The sequence below is a fragment of the Cebidichthys violaceus genome, unplaced genomic scaffold (assembly GCF_023349555.1).
Source record: "Cebidichthys violaceus isolate CVI_PGR_0920_01 unplaced genomic scaffold, fCebVio1.0.p SCAF_25, whole genome shotgun sequence".
NCBI lineage: Eukaryota > Metazoa > Chordata > Actinopteri > Perciformes > Stichaeidae > Cebidichthys > Cebidichthys violaceus.
The window spans coordinates 4076427-4095529 of record NW_027176428.1 but is presented as its reverse complement, the minus strand read 5'-3'; the positions used below and the strand labels follow the sequence as shown (position 1 = coordinate 4095529).

The window sequence follows — 19103 nt, the reverse complement described above, 5'->3', positions numbered from 1 at the left end:
CAAAGAAAGTATTGCACACGATACTCTCTCGAGCTCCCTGTGTTCAAACTCCATATATCTTTCCGCTCCCTACGTTCTCAGCGCATCCTGTCATGTTCATAGTATGAGGTGGCGGTGAGGCTCTCGTCCAAGCTGCGGGACAGGCTGACATATTTCTCCCTGAGGACCCTCAGCACAAACACATAGCAGGAATAAGTCTGCCAGCCAACTACGACAGCTAATAGAGGCCAGATTACAACGAGACAGAGAGAGGGAGAGGACGAGCTTATTTTAGCCTAGGAAACTCATACAGAGAATAAAGTTGAACTACCCCACACATGCACACACATTCATCACATCTGTTCCCGAAGGAACACAAACCAGCAATCCAGTGACCTAAATTAGCGACATTGCACAGCCCCTTCCGCTCCGAGGCCAGATATAGGCCACGCGGAGTCGGGCTCGCTGGACGAAGCATCTCAAGCGTCGCCCAGCGCGCCGCCCAGCGCGCCGCCCAGCGCGTTGCCCAGCTGTGGCTTCGTTCACACGCAGCCACAGCAGTCCGTGCTCAGCAGGGGGTTTGTGAAATAAATGCTCAGAGCGCTGCAGTTGAGACTCTCCAGGATTTCTCTTATTTGACATGATAGCAGCCTTAAGCGTTTTTTTTGGTGCTGGTCAAAGCGGTCGTGGTTACCCTACATAATCTGCCCATCTCTTTTTCTCTGAGTCTCTTATTTTCTTCCCCCCTCCTCCTCTCTTTGTGAATCAGCTTACAAAGACGCTTCATGTTCCATATGTAACTGCACAATATCCCTTCTTTAGTGACAGACTGACGAATGTGACAAAATAAAGGCCCACTGAACTGAACTGAACTCAAACCGTCTCCATCCGCTTCGAAAACGCACGTTTTTTTTCCACCCTCTTTCATGTCTTTACAGGAATTAATGGCCACCTCCATGAAGACTGTTAAATATGGCTTCTGTTTGCGCTGCGTGCTGTTTGAGTCCACAGGTTAGGGAGAAGGAATAATGTGTTTTCTTTTTCCTCCCCTCCCAAGAGCGACTTGTCTGCCTTTCCACTAAGAGCTTCATTTGCATTTAAGATGGTAATGTAGCCTTTTGGGGGGAGCAGAAATGATGAGAGTGTGTTGGCGCTTTGTTTCGTCCCAGTTATTCATTAGGCTTCAATAATTGCTGCCTCGCACCTCGTACAAACAAAGCCAGAAGAAATGGATTCACCTCTTTCTCCCCTTGGAAAGGTCAGGGCGTACAGCAAGTCACCTCCTCGACAAACAGATTCACAACTCATGAGTCACTTCTTTCGAAAAATGTGCTTTCTCTTTGGACGATTGAGCTAAAAACGTGTGTGTGTGTTGAGCCGTTGAAATTCAAATGAGGTGTGCAATGAGAGAGAGAGAGAGAGAGAGAGAGAGAGAGAGAGAGAGAGAGAGAGAGAGAGAGAGAGAGAGAGAGAGAGAGAGAGAGAGAGAGAGAGAGAGAGAGAGAGAGACTCTGAGGATGTCTCATTGTGGCTAGAGGTCACGAGCACGACTCTGGTGACAGGTTCTTGTCGTTGTGCGCGCCTTAACCTTTCCCCCCTAGTGAAATCACACGTTTTAACAAGCCAGAACAGATCATACAAGCCACACTTCAGCACGCCGAGGGAAGGGTCAGCCGACCTGCAGAGGAAAGTGGATTGCGGTGCGCCGATGGAGACCGGCTTAGTGCTGAATCCCATTATCAAAAAGCGTTTGTCAAATAATAGGTCAAGGCCCACTTGTACCAAAGACATATTAGGTTGTGGTTTAATTCCAGAGCTTTGTAGAACTGATTTTTGTTCCGCGCAAAGTGATTTGGTGAGAACAAAAAAGGTTGCTTGTATTAAGTCCGTTCAGACAGCGGACAGAGGGCCAAGCTTGATCTCAGCTGCTGTGCTGAAGAGAATGCATTGATAACTGGGCTGGCAATGTCAAGTATTACTTTTTACTTTGCTTTATTGGAGCTGCAGTTGTTCATATTGATTATTTTTAGCATGGTGACTTTGTTCCCATCCATGTCAGGCGCTTAATAAAATCAAACACCTCAATATTGCTACCATATCTGTCCTATACAACTATAAATGGCAGAAACTATAAAGCCCCTTTTGTCTGCTCTCCATCCAGTTTTGCACTTTTACTTACCAGGGTGGCGTATACTCCAACATTTCTTGCATCATTACAGACATCATCTACTTCACTTTAAATCCGACGGGCCTAGCGTGCATAAAATACCCAAACAACGTCCGATAATGGCTCGCAAATAACCCCTCAGCCATATTTTCAATCTGCTTCGAAAGTGGCGGTGAGTGGCTGAAATAAGCGATAAGGGATATGGGAGTTATGAATGGCAGTGGGTCCCTGGGGGACCATGGAACATGGCAGGTCTTTTTGCCTGGCCTGTATTGTTGTGATGTATTTGTACACTACGGGCGAGGTGGCTGGCTGAGAATGCAGAGGAGGGGGGGTTCAGAGGTGGCGGGAGCGAGGCGCTTATTCAGCAGACTGGAATGCAGTAGAAAAATAGAAACAGAGGGGAGACTTAATCAGACTTGGGGCAAATAACATTTAAACACATTTAAAACCACAGGGAGTGAAATATTTCGTATCTTGAGATGATTGTGTCCCCCAGTGAGGCTGCGTCTGTCATCCACCGCAATGTATTCAGACCTGAGACGGAAATTACCAGTTTCATTCACCTCCTCAGTAGGGTACACTCTATGTGGGGCTTCTCAGAGACAAGTTTGTCTTCCTTCTCAATTCTCTTGTCAAAAAAGTTGGCAAGTGTACAACAACAAGGTCATGTCTGCAGCTTCGGGCCTGTAGCATCTGTCCTATAAGCCGTAGTTATGCTGAAGACTTTTCGTACCCTGCCCAGTGTTATGTTGAAAAGACGCCGATATATTTAGTCTCTCCTCTCCTCCCCTCTTTGTCTCTGGCATTCCTCTCACTCGCCACTCTTCCTCTCATCTTCCCCCGCTCCCACCAGCCTCTCCTTATCTCTAGTCCTCTATGCTCACATTTCTGTCTTTCCAACACGTCTCCCTCTGTGTTTTTCTTTCTCTCCCTCCAAGTCCGGCTCTTATCCCTCCCCCACGCTGTCCTCCTCCCCGGAGCTCTACCTCGTCCTGGGCCCTGTTTGCTGTGGCCACGGCGACACGCTCTTTGGTTCTGGCTTGGTCTCTCATCCGACTATTTCTTCTTTATTTTCATTCGCAGTTCTTTCCCTCCTTCTGTCAATTCTAATGTAAACTTAGAGGGACGCAAAGACCAACAGACACCCACAGAACACACACAAACAAACAAACACACACGCCCTGATTACACGAGCGGCAGCTTTATTAATTGTCCTGTCTGCCAAGTTGAGAGACAGTTTCGGTAATGTGACCTAATGCACGTGTGCTGGAGGTTGCCCTGTGTTTTGTCTTCGGTTGATTCTCCCCGCTCCCTCCCCTTGTCTGCTCTGTGAGTGACTCACAATGGCTGAAGTTACTCGTACTTCTGGATCGACAAGTAGGCCCGGCCCTTCCTTTTTGGGAGGTCTCCAAAAACAGCCAGGCGCCTCTCTAAAGGCTCCGATTATGAAATAGACGCATCTGACTTTGACTTTTTTGGCCTATGGAGGGATATTTTGGTAGAAAGGTTGTTAGACTGTGGCTTCCAGTTCATCATTAACTATTGGGGGGGGGGGGTTCCCTCAGCAAAACCTATGTTATGATTCTTCCCACATTCTCATATTACAAATATAAATCTACATAAAGGTGGGTAGATTTTAAACAGTCCAAATGTTCTGTTTACCTAGTTATAACTACAATATGTTTCTGTAAACAATAGCATTTGCTTAACGTGCCGCACATTTCATACCGTTTAGATTATGCCCAATCCTCAAAAGAGGATTACATTTTTTCCATTAGATGTTAACTTGATTTAGAATGAGGCAAAAAAAGACCGTGGGAGGAAATTCACACCTAAAAAACCCCCCAAAAAAACACCACTCTCAAGAGCGGCAGGCTGTGATGCTGGTGAGGTATTCAAGAGTCTGGATGACCTGAATTTGCCTCTATAAGCAAAAAACAAAGAAGATTCAAGGCAGCTAACGTCATCTTAGATCACTATTTCTGTTTCTTTTTCACGATAGAGAACCAAACAGGTTTCATCCATAACAAAATGATTCCCAGCTGCTATTATTTAAAGCCCATGTAGTGATAGAAGCGCGGCTATTGAAGCACTCGATTAAAACTCTAAACCATGTGGAATCCCTGAGCTGTAGTGCAATATTTATTTTGAAGGACTTAGTCTCAGTTGAAGTGGTGTTGGTTATAGTTATGTGACAGGCACTCAGTTGCCCACTAGCTGACAAAAAAAGTTTCCCTTTTCAGCTAAACATGCACAGACTCCTCTCCTCTTATCTCTCTCCATTCCTCCTGGTTCCGCCTCGCCGGCCCTCTGAAAAGGTATCGTCAACTCCTCTCATCTCACCCGTCTATCTCTCCCTCTTCTCTCTCCCTTACCATCACCTCGCCTTTTCACCTGCACCATTTCTCTCTTGTCTCCTCATCTCCCGCCTGATTATTGCACCCTCTCTCACTTGATCTCCCTCCTCTCACATTTATTTTTCCTTCTCTTCTCCTGCCTCCTATCGCATCATCGCTTCATATTATTTTGTCTCCTTCCTGAGAAGATTTTGGTGGGTAGACATCATTGAATGGACATTTAGTCTCTTACGTATAGTCCAAGAGGGGAGAAAGTTAAAAGTGTTGTTGCTGTACGTGTCGTTGCTGTTTGCTGCGAATAAGGTATTACTCACACACCCACATTTACACACCAGCTTTCATCTCGCTCTCTGTCGCCACCTCTATAGTGGAGCAGTGATGCGTGCAGCGCTGTGTGTCGAGCTTCACCAGGAATACAGTATGTACTGATGATCTGGGACAAGACAGGAAATCGTCTGAGCTCACAAGCCTCTATTCTCTCTCTACTGAACACAATGCATGAGTGTACACATATACACACACACACACACACACACACACACACACACACACACACACACACACACACACACACACACACACACACACACACACACACACACACACACACTGTCTGTTGGCTTGAATATCTCCTGAGCTAAAAACAGTTGGGATAGACGAGCTTCCTTTGTTTCAGCCTCACAACGATGCGACTGAAGATAATTGGCGTTGGCCTCACATGACTCCGATATAACTGTTAAACAAAATGCATGGTCTCCTTCCACTGAGTTCCTGGACGTGACAGTGTCTTTGTTTAGCGCGTATGCGGTTGCAAAGCTCCCTATATTGTGATGAGTTTGACCACGAGGGTCGGCGTGTTTGTTTTGGGGTGGCAGAGTATTTATTGATTTTCTTGCAGAACAAAAGCTTATAAAACCTCTTTTTTTTGTATTGCAATGAACAGCGAATTAGAAATCCGCTAACCTTCTCTTCCTAAACGACCTAATCATAAACTGTGACTTGCATATAAAGGCTGGAGATGTACCGTCTGAGCCCTTTTACACAACATCTCACGTGAGTTATCTCATTTTTCTTTTTTCCTCGATGGTTTCCCTGTTATAGAACCCACATTCCCCCAAGCAGAGACAGCTGCATTAACCCTGATGTCTTGTGACCCATCTGTGGACATTAATTTGCTAAACACCATGTGACACAAGCCACACGGCTGCCTTAAAGCATTTAGAGCATAGGATAAAGCCATGCGGTCATAGCCAATGATATGGTTACTAATACTCCTCAACAGCACACGTCCGGAAACAGTACGGGCCTTAATGGACAGAGATGGATAAGGATGCTGTCCGAGTCAATAGCGAACCAGCCCAGATACACTGTGTGTGCTTCTCTGTGCGCCTCAGTGTGCATACGAGTGCTTAGGCTCACGTGCCGTCATTACAACAAAGCAGGACATATTATTTGTGTAAACTTGTTCTGGATGGGAGAAAAATTGGAGAGTCGTCTGTCTGTTTCAATAAACTTAATAAGTGGAGACAATATCAAGTGTGATGGGGCACCAGAAGACTCCACGGCTGAGAAGTTAGCAGCTAGATTAAGTCTTGGACTTGTGTCAAGTCTTTGAAGTGCTTGGGTCAGATGTCGGTCTCTTTATGATGTAATCTAAATAGGGAAACCATCAAAAGGATTCTGGTTTTAACTGTCTTTATCTAGAGTTGCGTGTTTTGTCACTTTGTTCCCGTTGACACCAAAACCAGAGCAGATAGTACTTTGGACTTCCTTTTTTGTTTTTCTTCAATTATTAACGTCAACTTGGAGTAGATCTCAGCATTTTGAAATATTTTCTCATTAACTCCTGCTTTTGCTGTTGGTTCATAGCTAAGACATCATTTTGAAATATGTGTGCAATCCCAGGTAGAGCTGGTCATTCGTCTAGTGCTGACGATGTTGGGCGGTCTTCATAAGCTTACTCTTGAAACAGTAAGTCCGAGAAGGAGAGGCTACCTTTTATGGTGCCATTAAAACCAAAGGAGACGGTGATTCTTTTTAATACCTTTCTCCTTGAAGCGACTCCTCTTCCACCCACTGCCACCATCTACAGCACTGTCCTCAAATCCTTGGAGAGAGGATTTACAATGGCACGCCTGTTTTTACAACAACCAGCACAGGCCCACCCCAGCACTCTGGGTGTCAAGGGTCAATCAAACTCACAAGGGGGAGGGTCCGAGGAAGTGACAGTAGAACGGGCTGAGTTGAGGATTGCAGCATTTGGCACAACGGGCTGTTTCGGGCAGAGCGGGCTGCATTCCATTACAGTGAACTCAGCAGGGAGAATATAGGCAGTGCTGTTGAGGAATGCACCGGTTTTGCTGTAACAAAAAGAGCTCAGAGCAGTTTATTCGAGGGTCAATGAACATTCCTACTACAGGCAATATTTGATCATTTTTGTGCGCTTTAAAGTTGTAAAAATATGCCTTCATGAGCGTTCAACATATTAAAGGTAATTGGTATCAGTTAATCAATCAGTTCGTCGGTCACCAACAACAATATGTGGTCTACACTGTATAAAGACAGCATGCTTTGGCCAGTTGATATTCTTCAGTTCTGTCAACAGTTTACCGTTTTGTCCACTGGCTGAACCTGTCCTCGCCCGTAGTTTCATGCCATCAACACCTGTACAACCTGCATTAGAGCGCTCAAACCACAGCTCCACTGCTGGAAAACCACAAGGTTGTTTTGTGGTTGACCTTCATTGTGACTGGCATTGCTCAGTGCTGATGGGTTGGGTGGCATGCAGACCCATGCTGGGTTTGTGATTAGCAATAACAATGCCCGGCTCCGAACACACTCCACGGGGTAGTTTCCCAAAATATCTATGCAGGTGCAGTTTTGTTTTGGACCGAAAAATTCAGATTGTTGCAACCGTAGTTAAGAGTTTAAAGGATCTGTGTTGCTTTCTGTGCTGTTCCTGGTCAACTTACAGCAGTAATCAATCATCTGAGTATGTCTCCCAGCATCACTCCCAGGGTCTGTCTCCTTTCTGAGTGAGGTTCTCTCAAATCTCAATGTCAATTGTCATTTATACAACACACAAGCTGTGGCTGCCTGACAACAACTGCACCACGTAACAATAGGCTACACAAATATGGATGCTACATTAGCTCGCATTGTCCACCATAAAGGACCAATTAAAGCTTTAGCGAGCGGGTTGAATTTAACTTATTCATTCGGAAGAGGAAGAATGTGTTATTACTATTTTCAAAGCATATATTGTAAATGAAGAAAGTTGGAGACAATGTAATCAGTAATGGATGATATAAATGAAGAAACGGTAAAAGAAAATATCTAGGTGTAGTAGTGTGCAAGACGTTCAATTCATTCTGAAATATGAGATTTAATCCAGCGTAACGAGACATGGGGATGATATGCGCTTCCATATTGAGGAAGACTTCAAGTTAAGCTGTTGCATGTCATCACCTTAAAGCCGCGTCAAACAGAAGCAGCATTAGCGTTATGCTACAGACAATAGTGCAGGCTCAGCGTGATAAATGTTCAACTAACTGCACCATTAACGCGTTACTGTGTGGCTCGTATCAGGCACATTGTGGCACTGACCTACATATCGCCTACCTCTCCCACCTTCACACACACACACACACACACACACACACACACACACACACACACACACACACACACACACACACACACACACACACACACAGACAGACAGGATTTGTCATGGAAAGAAAGACCCATTCGCACAAACAGTCGAGAGATTAAGAGTAAACCACTAATCTGACGGTGCCTGCATCTCTGTGTTTGTGTGTCTGTGTGCTCCATTTTTGAAATGTGCAGGTTTTGTGCGATGGCTGGTTCATTCTGTCTTAGCAGCTGGAATGAAGCCCTTTGTTTATCCAGGAATTTCACCCCTGAGAGAAGAAACGGGCTAGAAATTGTGTGCCCATGTTTAGTTTGTTGTGATTGCCATAAATTTGGTGTTTAAACAATCAGTTTGTATTTTATTTGGGCTTCTGCAGCACTATGAGTCATTAAAGGTGGAGAACGGGACCGAAGAGATAGAGGGAGAGAGAGACGTGTGAGCTGTTTTGCAGAAATAGCGTGAGGGTGAGAAGCTTGGTCACAGAGATGGAGACAAATACAGTTTGTCTGCTCTCCATGTGTAATTGGACACCCTGGGGCGCTCAACCCTGAGTTCACCAGCCAAATCAGAAACAATGTTCATAAACTGTTCAGAGCACCGAGATGGTGACGTTCATGATCCACACACACACACACACACACACACACACACACACACACACACACACACACACACACACACACACACACACACACACCTGTCACACAGATTACTTTTGAGGTTTGTCCACAGCTCAATCCTTCTGCATTCCAGCTTCGGGGCAGACGTAGATTCAGAGAAAATGCAGAAGTTGGTGTGTGTGTGTGTGTGTGTGTGTGTGTTTGTGTTGGTGGTGTTTCATGGCCTCATTTTAAACGCACACGCTGGAGTCGATGACCCTTTTCTCCCACAATATTAGATGAATGCAGGCAACAACAGATGAGCACAGGCGCATGTGCACACATTTGTGACTGACTGCAACACACACACACACACACACACACACACACACACACACACACACACACACACACACACACTTGTGTCTGAAGTAACGTCTGTCAGCATATAATCCCATTTACCTCTGAAAACACAAGAGTGTGTTTGAGGGAATGAGGAGAGGAAGAATGTGTGTGATGTAAAGCCCACAGTCTGTCCACTGGCAGCTGTCTCTCACACACACACACACACACACACACACACACACACACACACGTCAGTTATCCATAAGGCACATTGAGTGTCAGAGAAGCAGTTGTCTTTGCACTTATTGCTGCTCCAGCTCTTGAATGTGTGAGTGGATTGTTTCTCAGTTTCCACCGTCGTGCTTGTGCAGGCTGCTGGTTCAAGCCTGGGAAACACATAGAGGAGGAAAATAACTATTATTATAGTTGAAAAGACTGTGTTGTAAATTCTTAATGTCTTTTTTATGTATTTAACTATGTTTATTATTATTGTGTGTTTTATAACCCTGTGGCTTATGATACTTTCTCAAAAGAAAATCATTTTACAATCTTCAGATTCTATTATTCCAAGACACAGAGCTGAGCAGCTTGTAAAGCGTCTGCTGTAAAGAATTTATTCTTGGCTAATGTACTTGAGCGAAACGAGCGGAGAACTCACGGAGGACGAAGTTTAAGGCCGGTGTTTCTGCTGCGTAGCTTTTTTTCTCTACTCTTTCACGTCCACGGTTGCCTGCTAGATGGGTCTAGATCAGGTTTTATCACTCTGACCAGGCCGATGGCTTGAAAGTCAGCCCAGCAAGGTGCTTTAAAGACAGGGGTCTCAATTTGTTCCGGTGCCTGACTTCCTAACAGACACACTCACACGCTCTATACGCTACTTTTGTACTCTAGAACAAGGCATTTGTTTTGGCAGGCCACCTGCCACAGAGAGGGAGAGAGAAAGGGCACTGGCGCTTGTCCTCCACTAAACTGATTTACGTTGGCACTAAAACAGAACTCATAAGGACTTTTTATACGCCACAAGACTTGCCAGTCAGCTTGTTCCCCCAGCCGAGGCAGAAAGGAAATGATACAAGATACCACAATATATAATACTTCTTTGTTGTCCGACCTCTTGCAAATTGGTCGTACCCCCTCTGAAATTTGTCTTGGCCCGCTGGATGACTTGAATACGATATAGGGACAGTTGATTTTGGTGATTTAAAAGTGCTAGCTCATATTTTGGATATTCTCATCACTAAATGCCTTTTTGTCACTTTTTTTCTTGCTGATAAAGTGATGTGATGTGAAAGTATCTGGAAGATTTCTGCTTATATTTCCCTCAAGGGCACTCTAAAAATACTCTCCATACTAAGTTATTCATACTTATTCTGCTGTCATCCAGCTATTATTGAAAAATGAGGACCTTTATGAACAAATCTCCGTGGACAGTGACAAATGGGCTGGATATTCTTTGATAGAATGCCAGTGGTTTATTGCAATAATGTTGACATTCTCTGATAATCCTCAGCAGACGGAGTGATTGCTTTCTTTCAGTGTTGAGATATGAGTTCTTGATTCATTGAGAGGACTCCTTTCAGCCCTCCCAGCCCCCTCAGCCCCTGAGACAGCCTCTGATTGGGACATATGTCAGACTAGTGGGCTAACCAGGCTGCAAATGACTAGCCTGCACCATGCCTACCTGCAGTATGTATGTGTGCATTTTTAGAATAGTTTAGAGAGCTACCCACATCCTCTGCTCTCTGTAATAATGTCAGTCAGACTGTTTGTGTCTGTCTGTGAATGTGTTTGTCTGTCCAGGGATTGCCACCCATCCCTCCTTCAATCCGTCCGTCCGTCAGCGTGTCGGGGGATGGTAATCCATTCTTCCCATATGCAGATAGTGGCGGTGAGATTAGACCCTGGGAGAGGATTAAGGCTTCAGGGTTTGGCTCCCCATCTTACCTCCTCTCTAACCATCCCACCCCCCACACCCCACCATCCGCTTCCTGCCGCCTCCTCATGCTGTTCAGTCCTTCACCCGCCCCTCACCCATCTCCCCCGGGCAAAGCTCCAACCTCTGGAGTGTGTTGCTTGCTGAGTGAAGAGGTGGAGGGCAGATTAAGATAGGGACCCATTAGGTTTTTGTACATGTGTGTTTTGATTTGCATGCGCATAATTCTTTGTGCACAAAAGGTCTCTATGTACGCACACAAACAGAGGGGAGGGTGTGTGTGTGTGTGTGTGTGTGTGTGTGTGTGTGTGTGTGTGTGGGGGGGGGGGGGGGTTGAAGTGCGCCCAGTATGTCTTTTTAAACCATACTGCTGTCAGTCATCTCCTCAATTATGCTATGGTTGTGATGCAATAATTGACTCTGTGCATGTATGAGAGTGTGTGTGTCTTGACAATTTGCATACATTTTCGGAGCCTTTCCCCTCATTCTCGCCCGCATCCATCTTTCTAAATCTATTTTCCTTCAATTCCACCCTCTCACCTCTTCCTCTTATCCCAGATGTGACCCACATGTTGTGATGCAAGGGTAAAGAATTTTTCCCCGTGTGCCGCTCTTCCATCCTCATCATCGCCATCCCTCTCTCGCCACCTTCTCCTCCTCTTTCTCCCCTTCAGTGGCGAGTGCTGTAATTGATATGCCACTGGCAATAAATCAGCACAGCTTCGGGGCTGAGCAGCGACCATTATCTGAGCGGACAGGTTTAGTTGCTTTTGGAGAAGCGGGTGAGAGAGGGAGAGTTGATCCAGCTCAGCTCACGTGAGTTGCCAACAGCTCACCACCTCAACAACCTGTGGAATTTCCTCACAACGCACACAAGAGTGCACCACCGCCCCCATTTCTTCTCAGGGTTCTCGCCACTCTTTAAGCCAAATAAACAAAATGAAATAAGGCGTTGGGAGGACCCCCTCCTTTCTAAGCTTTTCCCTCTCTGTTATGTCTTCTACCTCCCTTTCAATCCCTCATTCCAATTCCCAATGCCCATAGGGACTCAGAACAGGCCTGTCAATTGATAGGGTGTCCCGATATCAAATCCAATCAACTTGGCCCCTTACAGCCCCTCTCTCTGAGGCTTTCCCCTGATGTGATAACGGCCTCGGCTCCTCCGATATGGTGGCTGCCCAGTCCCAAAGCCACAGACGCTCTCCAGCCCCAAAATGATTGACATGTTTTTCCTTGATGGTGCCAGATATGGCTTGCAACCTTGTTTCAGCGCTCTTCCCACCATTTCACTTGAGCTCTGGAGGAAATTGAAATTGAAGAGGGTTCAAAGGGATAAGGCTGTCGTGAGAAAATGGCGAAATTTATGAAAAAAAAGGAATGCGTGTGAAACGCTGAGTGATTGACCATACTCTCAGCAGTTGGGCATGTGTTGAATAACGAGGAAGAGGGAGTTGGGGGGCCCATGTGCGAAGACATTATTTCTCTGATTCTTTCAGCCATCCGGTTTGCTGCCCTGTTAGTTTTGAAGTGTATGACTCCACTTTTCTTTTTCTTCCCACTCATGTGTTAGTTAAAGTGTACGTTGTGATGTCATCGTCTTATTACTGGGATAGATAACAAGCCCTGGATGCAATTTGTTGTGCGATTCACACTCTCTTACATCGAGCCGTGGCTGGCCTAAATGAAGAGGAATTACTTTAGGGACATTTTTCCCCCCCGTTATCGCTCGTTCTTTATCAGGCTCTCTCATTTCCTCGCTCACTCAGTCTGCCTCATTGTGTCTTTCCCCTCACTTGGAAATGACAAAGGAAAATGAGGCAGCCGGCCTCCCGTATACGTGCCACCACGTTTTAAATTGGCATCTGGTCTCGTTGCGCGGCGCGGCTGTACCGTTGAGCAAGAAATTAGTTTTTTTTATTATAGGCTGGCTCGTCACTTTATTGCAGCTGCTTATGTCGAAGAGGCTGTGGCCTGCGTCGAGTCGTTTTAATCTCACAGAGTGGAGAGTGAGGGTGTAACTGCACCTCAGGCCGTTCTGTCTGCTGTTTCCTTGCCGAGGAGCCTCAAACCACGGGGCTCCCCTGGTGTTTGATTTCAGCGCAGGTAGAGCTCTGATTAAAATGCTGCGGAGATGCTGCCTTTTGTTTGGCTCACGCTGCTCCTCACTCACCCTTCTGCTACTCACTCTTGCTTTGTCTTTCTGTCTCCTACTTTCTTTTTCCCTTGCTCTTTTCCTCTTCCTTGCCTTGCTCTTCATCTCGCCTACACGTCCTCTCCCGGCCTTTCGTTTGTGAAAATTGGATGACACCACCTCTCCCTGAACCTGACCAGCGTTGTCTCAGCTGAGCTATGGTTTGCTATTCCATGAACATCGCCACTACTATTTCTTTCCCCTCCTGCTCCCTCCGTCTTTCTTTTCTCTCTCACACACTATTTGCAGCAACGGCAACGACTTAAATTGATGTGCAATTTAATGACTCCTCTTGCTGAGGTGTTTAATTCTTTCAATACATCCAAAAGTGCCTTTTTCTCCCTCTTTCTTACTCACTCTCTCTCTGGCAGCTGTATTAAAAAAAAGAAAAAGAGACGCCACATTCATCCCTCCGATCTTGGTAAACTGACCACACTCTGACCTGTATACATGGTGATTGATAGACGGATAGCCTTGCTCCTGTGGCTCACCACGGGGAGAGCAGGAGATGGAAACTGAGATAAAGAGAGAAAGGAAAACTCAGCATTCCTGTTCGCCTCTCCCATCACTTTCCATATTTTGATTTTCCTCAATCTCACGTTTCTCCCACCCACCTCCTCCTACCTTGCTTCATCTCTCCATAGTGTCTCTCATCTTTTCCGATTCAGCGTGGTCATAAAACACCCTTCGTGCAGACACTTTGATAGTCAAGGTGAAATTGAAGCACGGGGTCCCTGGGAGAGTTGCGTCCCGCTTTGCATAATCAGCATTTACAGGAGAACTAATGTCCCGGTTTTGCAGGAACATGATTGGCCTGTCAAGCAGCAGCACACGCCTGCCAAACCCTGCTCCTCATCATCATTGCGTCGTCGTTGGAGGACGCCCAAAAGAGCAGATACTCTCCCTTTTGACTCCTCCTCTTCTTCTCCTCCTCCCTGTCCTTTATGTGTGAAGCCTCCATCCTCAATACGTTTTCTCACTTCTGGCCTTTAATTCTGCCGCCTTTGTTGTCCGCATCCCGGGTTGTCAAGGGATACCAGCTGTGCGGTATAGTGTGTGCTGTGTGAAATATATTTGCGTATTAATGAAAGCACACCTAAGCAATTGTGTATTTGCAAAGTCCTGGCTCTTAATTGATCCGAATGAGTCGGTATGAAAGGCAGTGAGGAAGGAAGTAGGGTCATACGTTATGATGCTGGTCTCGGCATGTTGCCACATGTGCTGGTGACAATCCCTCACTTTGACTATTACAGCGTAAACTGTAAAATAGGGCCATCTGTGTTACAAGGTGCATTACCTGCTATGTGTGCTTGAATGTTTTTGATTTTCCACTGCGATACATTGCCGGAGGACGTTGCCGTGTTGCAGCAGAAGTTGAGCCAGTTGCATCCTACTACAGCGGGACGCTCACTGTGCCGAGGCCAGTGGTCTGTTTCAAAAGAAAGACGAGGTCGCCTTTTTTGGTTCAGTATGAAATTGCTTAAATCGCACTGGTAACTGAAGAGCAAGAGAAGGTTTTGAATGTGATTGCAGTCTGATGGGAGGGGCAGGATTGGCTGTAAAAGAGTGTTGTGTGAGAGATATGGACCCTTCAAAAACAATAATTGTGTTGAATGTGCAGCAAACGTATCCGTAAAGGGTTGTTCTATTTCTCTCTGCATGAGTCTAATTTGTCCTGATATCGTATGTATTGTGATTGTAGCTCCTGAGGGAAGCTAGTGTGTTGCTTGTGACCTGCTGTGCTGCCATGAGAGCCTGATGCCTGGATACGGAACTGTGTGATTACAATAAGGGGTTACGTTTCTGTAAAGCGTGTTGATACCGTTGAAACCTTGACAGGAAAGCCTTCGAGCAGACCTTCCTATAAATTCTTTGCTGTCAATGTAACAGTGGCCCTCTGGCATTTTTTTTAAACGCATGCCTCCGCCAAAGCCACCATGGTAAAGTTAAAAGTTATGAAATATTAAAAGAATTGAATGTTGTAAAATCTATTAACTCGTTCCAGCAAGATTCCCATTATGTGTACAGAGCCTTTAATAATCGGGCCATGCCTCCCCTGCTATTTCCCCTCATAATTAAATGCAGACACACATTTGCCTTCCAGACTTGATTTGATATTATTTATTTATTACTGGGGCAAATGTCAGCTTGATTTTTTTTCTTTCTTCTAATTTTGGCGGTGTAATTTGTGAGCCTTTTCAGCCTCTCTGCCTGCTTGATGCATAATCAATAGGAAATGTTCCTTGGACGCTCACCGTGTTTTCTCTCTCTGCCTTCCAGGGCTCCCCGATCGTGCCTCTGTGGATGATGTTCCTGATGACGGCCTGCGACGCTGAGAACAGGACAGCGGATCAATAGGAGTTTTGCTGCCCCTCTCTCCATCCTTCTCTCTCTCTCCCTCAAACTGTCTTCCCTTATTCCTGGACAGAAGAGTGGAAAACGAAAGGAAAACCTGACTTGGGACCAGCACTTGTTCTCCTCCTCCTCCTCTCTTTCTCCTCCCCCAACCCCCTAAGCCTTGCCTCTAGACAGCCCAGTTATGTGTCCCCTAGCTCGGTCAGTGGCTACCCCTGGTCAGTGGAACTTGTTTCTTCTCTTGGGGCTTTTGCTTGTCATGAGCTCATCCTTCTCTGGAGGCCAACCCCCACCCTTCAAACGATTTGTCCCCGCTGAGTCGGGGCTTACACATCTGGCCATCCACAACAAAACTGGAGAAGTCTATGTGGGAGCTGTCAACTGGATTTTCAAGGTGTCTAGCAACCTGACCAAACTGCGCAGCCACATGACTGGCCCAGTGGTGGACAATGAGAAGTGCTACCCTCCGCCCAGTGTCCAGTCCTGCCCTCATGACCTGGCCCAAACCCCCAATGTGAACAAGCTTCTCCTCATAGACTACGCACAGAACCGCCTCATTGCCTGCGGCAGCACTTCGCAGGGGATCTGCCAGTTCCTTCGCCTGGATGACCTCTTTAAGCTGGGCGAGCCCCACCACCGCAAGGAACACTACCTCTCTAGCGTGGCCGAGTCGGGTACCATGTCCGGGGTCATCATAAGCTCCGCCCACAGTCCGACCAGCAAGCTATTCATAGGAACGCCCATCGATGGCAAGTCTGAGTACTTCCCCACGTTGTCCAGCCGCAAGCTGATGGAAAACGAAGAAAATGCCGACATGTTCAGCTTCGTCTATCAGGATGAGTTTGTCTCCTCTCAGCTGAAGATCCCCTCTGACACTTTGTCCAAGTTCCCCGCTTTCGACATCTATTATGTTTACAGCTTCAGCAGCGAGCAGTTTGTCTATTATCTGACAATGCAGCTGGATACCCAATTGACTTCCCCCGATGCCAGCGGAGAGCAGTTCTTCACCTCCAAAATTGTCCGCCTCTGCGTGGACGACCCCAAGTTTTACTCCTACGTTGAGTTCCCCATCGGCTGCACTAAAGATGGAGTAGAGTACCGCCTGGTTCAGGATGCCTTCTTGGCTCGGCCAGGGCGGCAGCTCGCCAACTCTCTGGGGATCTCTGAGAATGAAGACATCCTCTTCACGGTCTTCTCTCAGGGTCAGAAGAATCGGGCCAAACCACCCAAAGAGTCAGCATTGTGCCTGTTCACCCTGAGGAAGATAAAAGAGAAGATCAAAGAAAGAATTCAGTCCTGCTACAAGGGATACGGGAAGCTCTCCTTACCCTGGCTGCTCAACAAGGAGCTCGCCTGCATCAACTCGGTAAGCTCAAATCTCTTCTTTTTGAGTTCTGCAGAGTAGATACTTTCTTCACAGCCTCTTCCCTCAGAGTGAATCCGTTTACTTATCAGTCAGGGCACACATATTATGTTTTGATGGGAAAATGTATGTAAGACTGCATTAGCGTTGGTAAAGTATGACACAATGCAAAACCTTTTCTCAAAAACGTTGCTGAAAAGATATCCTTCTTAGCATACATGAGTATCAACACACACACACATGCATTATTAAAATATTAAAGACTAGTCTTGATGTTGACAAGTTTGTGTCCCTGAAACTGTTTACTACTCCTATTTCTCCACTTAGCCCTTTTTTTGTGTGCCTGCTAATTGAATACTGGTCAACTCATGTTTCAGTCATTCACAAGAACCTCTGCTACAGGCCTGCAGTGGTTCATATAAGGTGTGAACAGCTCTCATTTCTTTCTCCTGCTGTCTTCTACTTCACTTTTTTCTGCCCATTTCCCCCTCTCCGCACAACCTCTTGGTGCTTTGATTTAGTCAGGCAGGGGACATCATTAGCCCAGTCACCTGGATTTGTGAAATGTCACTCAGGAGTAGCACTCATGCACACACACACACACACACACACACACACACACACACACACACACATATACACACACACACACACACACACACACACACACACACACATACACACATACACATACACATACACATACACACACACACACACACACACATTGCATGGTTCGGTGCACTGCAGTGTGACATCCTGGGGGACGGCTTGAGCTAGACTTGGTTTTTACTAACTGATCCACAGTGCATGGCCCTGCATGCTTTACAGAGGACCCCACACACACAGCCGCACATACATACACTCACACTAGAGACCTTAAGGCACTACTACACAACAGCACACAGTCTAGTTTCCTCTATAGTGAACATACCTCACGTCCTTTTGTTTTTTCTGGCTTTCATGCCTCATTCTCTTCTCTCTCCCCTTGCTTACCCACTCTCTTCAGGCTGCATCTGATAAAAAAAACACCTCTTATGTCTTCGTTCCATCTATTAGTGTTAAGTGTGCGGCACTCTTAGTTGACCACCTGTCTCAGCGACCTCATCTTCCATCCCGTGTGCTCTTTAAATTCACCCATCCATCTCGCTCTCTCTTAAGATAGCTTAATTAAAAGACAGCTTTTAAAGCTTTTTCTTTAAATGTCAGCGCACACCATTTTTCCTGAAAGGTGTCCACACACACACACACACACACACACACACACACACACACACACACACACACACACACACACACACACACACACACACACACACACACACACACACACACACACACACACACACACAAATAAACCATTCACCCTGTGTTGCACCTAATCCAGTGGGATACTTGGTAAGAAAAGCACGCTTCCTCTGTGTAGGTCTTCATTAGTTTGTGTGCACAGATGTGTTTTGTGTGGTGGTGGTGGTATAAATGATGTGAATGACTTGGCCAAGTCCTCTTTCACCTCCCTTTCTTCCTCTCTTTTTGCCATCTTGTGAAGATGTTGTCTCCTTCCTGTTCAGTGGTTGTCTTCATTCTTTTTTTTTTTGTGCTTCCCTGTCTTCGGGCCCATCACAATGACAATAGCTCTGAGGCAAAAAGGCAGGAGATGTCATTTATTTCAATTAGACCTTTGCACTGGTGCAGCAGCAGCTCTAGCCGGGAGTGCTCTGGTAAAAAAACAAAAAAACTAAACTTTCCTTTTATGCAGTGTAATGCAACATCTGCTAAGTCATAGTCCTGGCCAGTCAAATACTGTATTTGCAAATGCACATACCAGGTAGATAACTGCACTGTGCAGAAATGCTTCTTACCTCATCGCCATTTAGCTTGGGGAGAAAATTATTGCTGTCACGATAACTCTCAATAGGACTGTCTGACCTCAAAGGAGTATAAACGGCTGTGCACTGTGCACTGTTTGCTTATGATAAGACATACTGGTTTGCATTCCACCTAACACAGCCCAACCAATGCAGCCTGTACACCGCTTTACTTGTTATAGCAGGGAAAGCCTGTGTGGCCAGTAACATTAAAGATGGCTTCCATTTAAGTGTGCCAAGTCATACTTTAGAGCCAGCATGTATTCTTAATTTTCTTTATTAGTAACA

General features: G+C 46.0%; 1 protein-coding gene across 3 annotated transcripts in view; it reads left to right on the top strand.

Annotated features, from left to right (window-relative positions):
* Positions 1-19103, top strand: part of plxna1b (plexin A1b) — a 181101-nt gene that overhangs the window by 18805 nt on the left and 143193 nt on the right. For all 3 annotated transcript variants that reach the window (XM_068720224.1, XM_068720222.1, XM_068720223.1), the window contains exon 2: positions 15510-16950. In XM_068720224.1, the coding sequence (XP_068576325.1) occupies positions 15769-16950 (1182 nt within the window). In that variant the 5' untranslated portion in view covers positions 15510-15768. The remainder of the gene's footprint in view (positions 1-15509; positions 16951-19103) is intronic.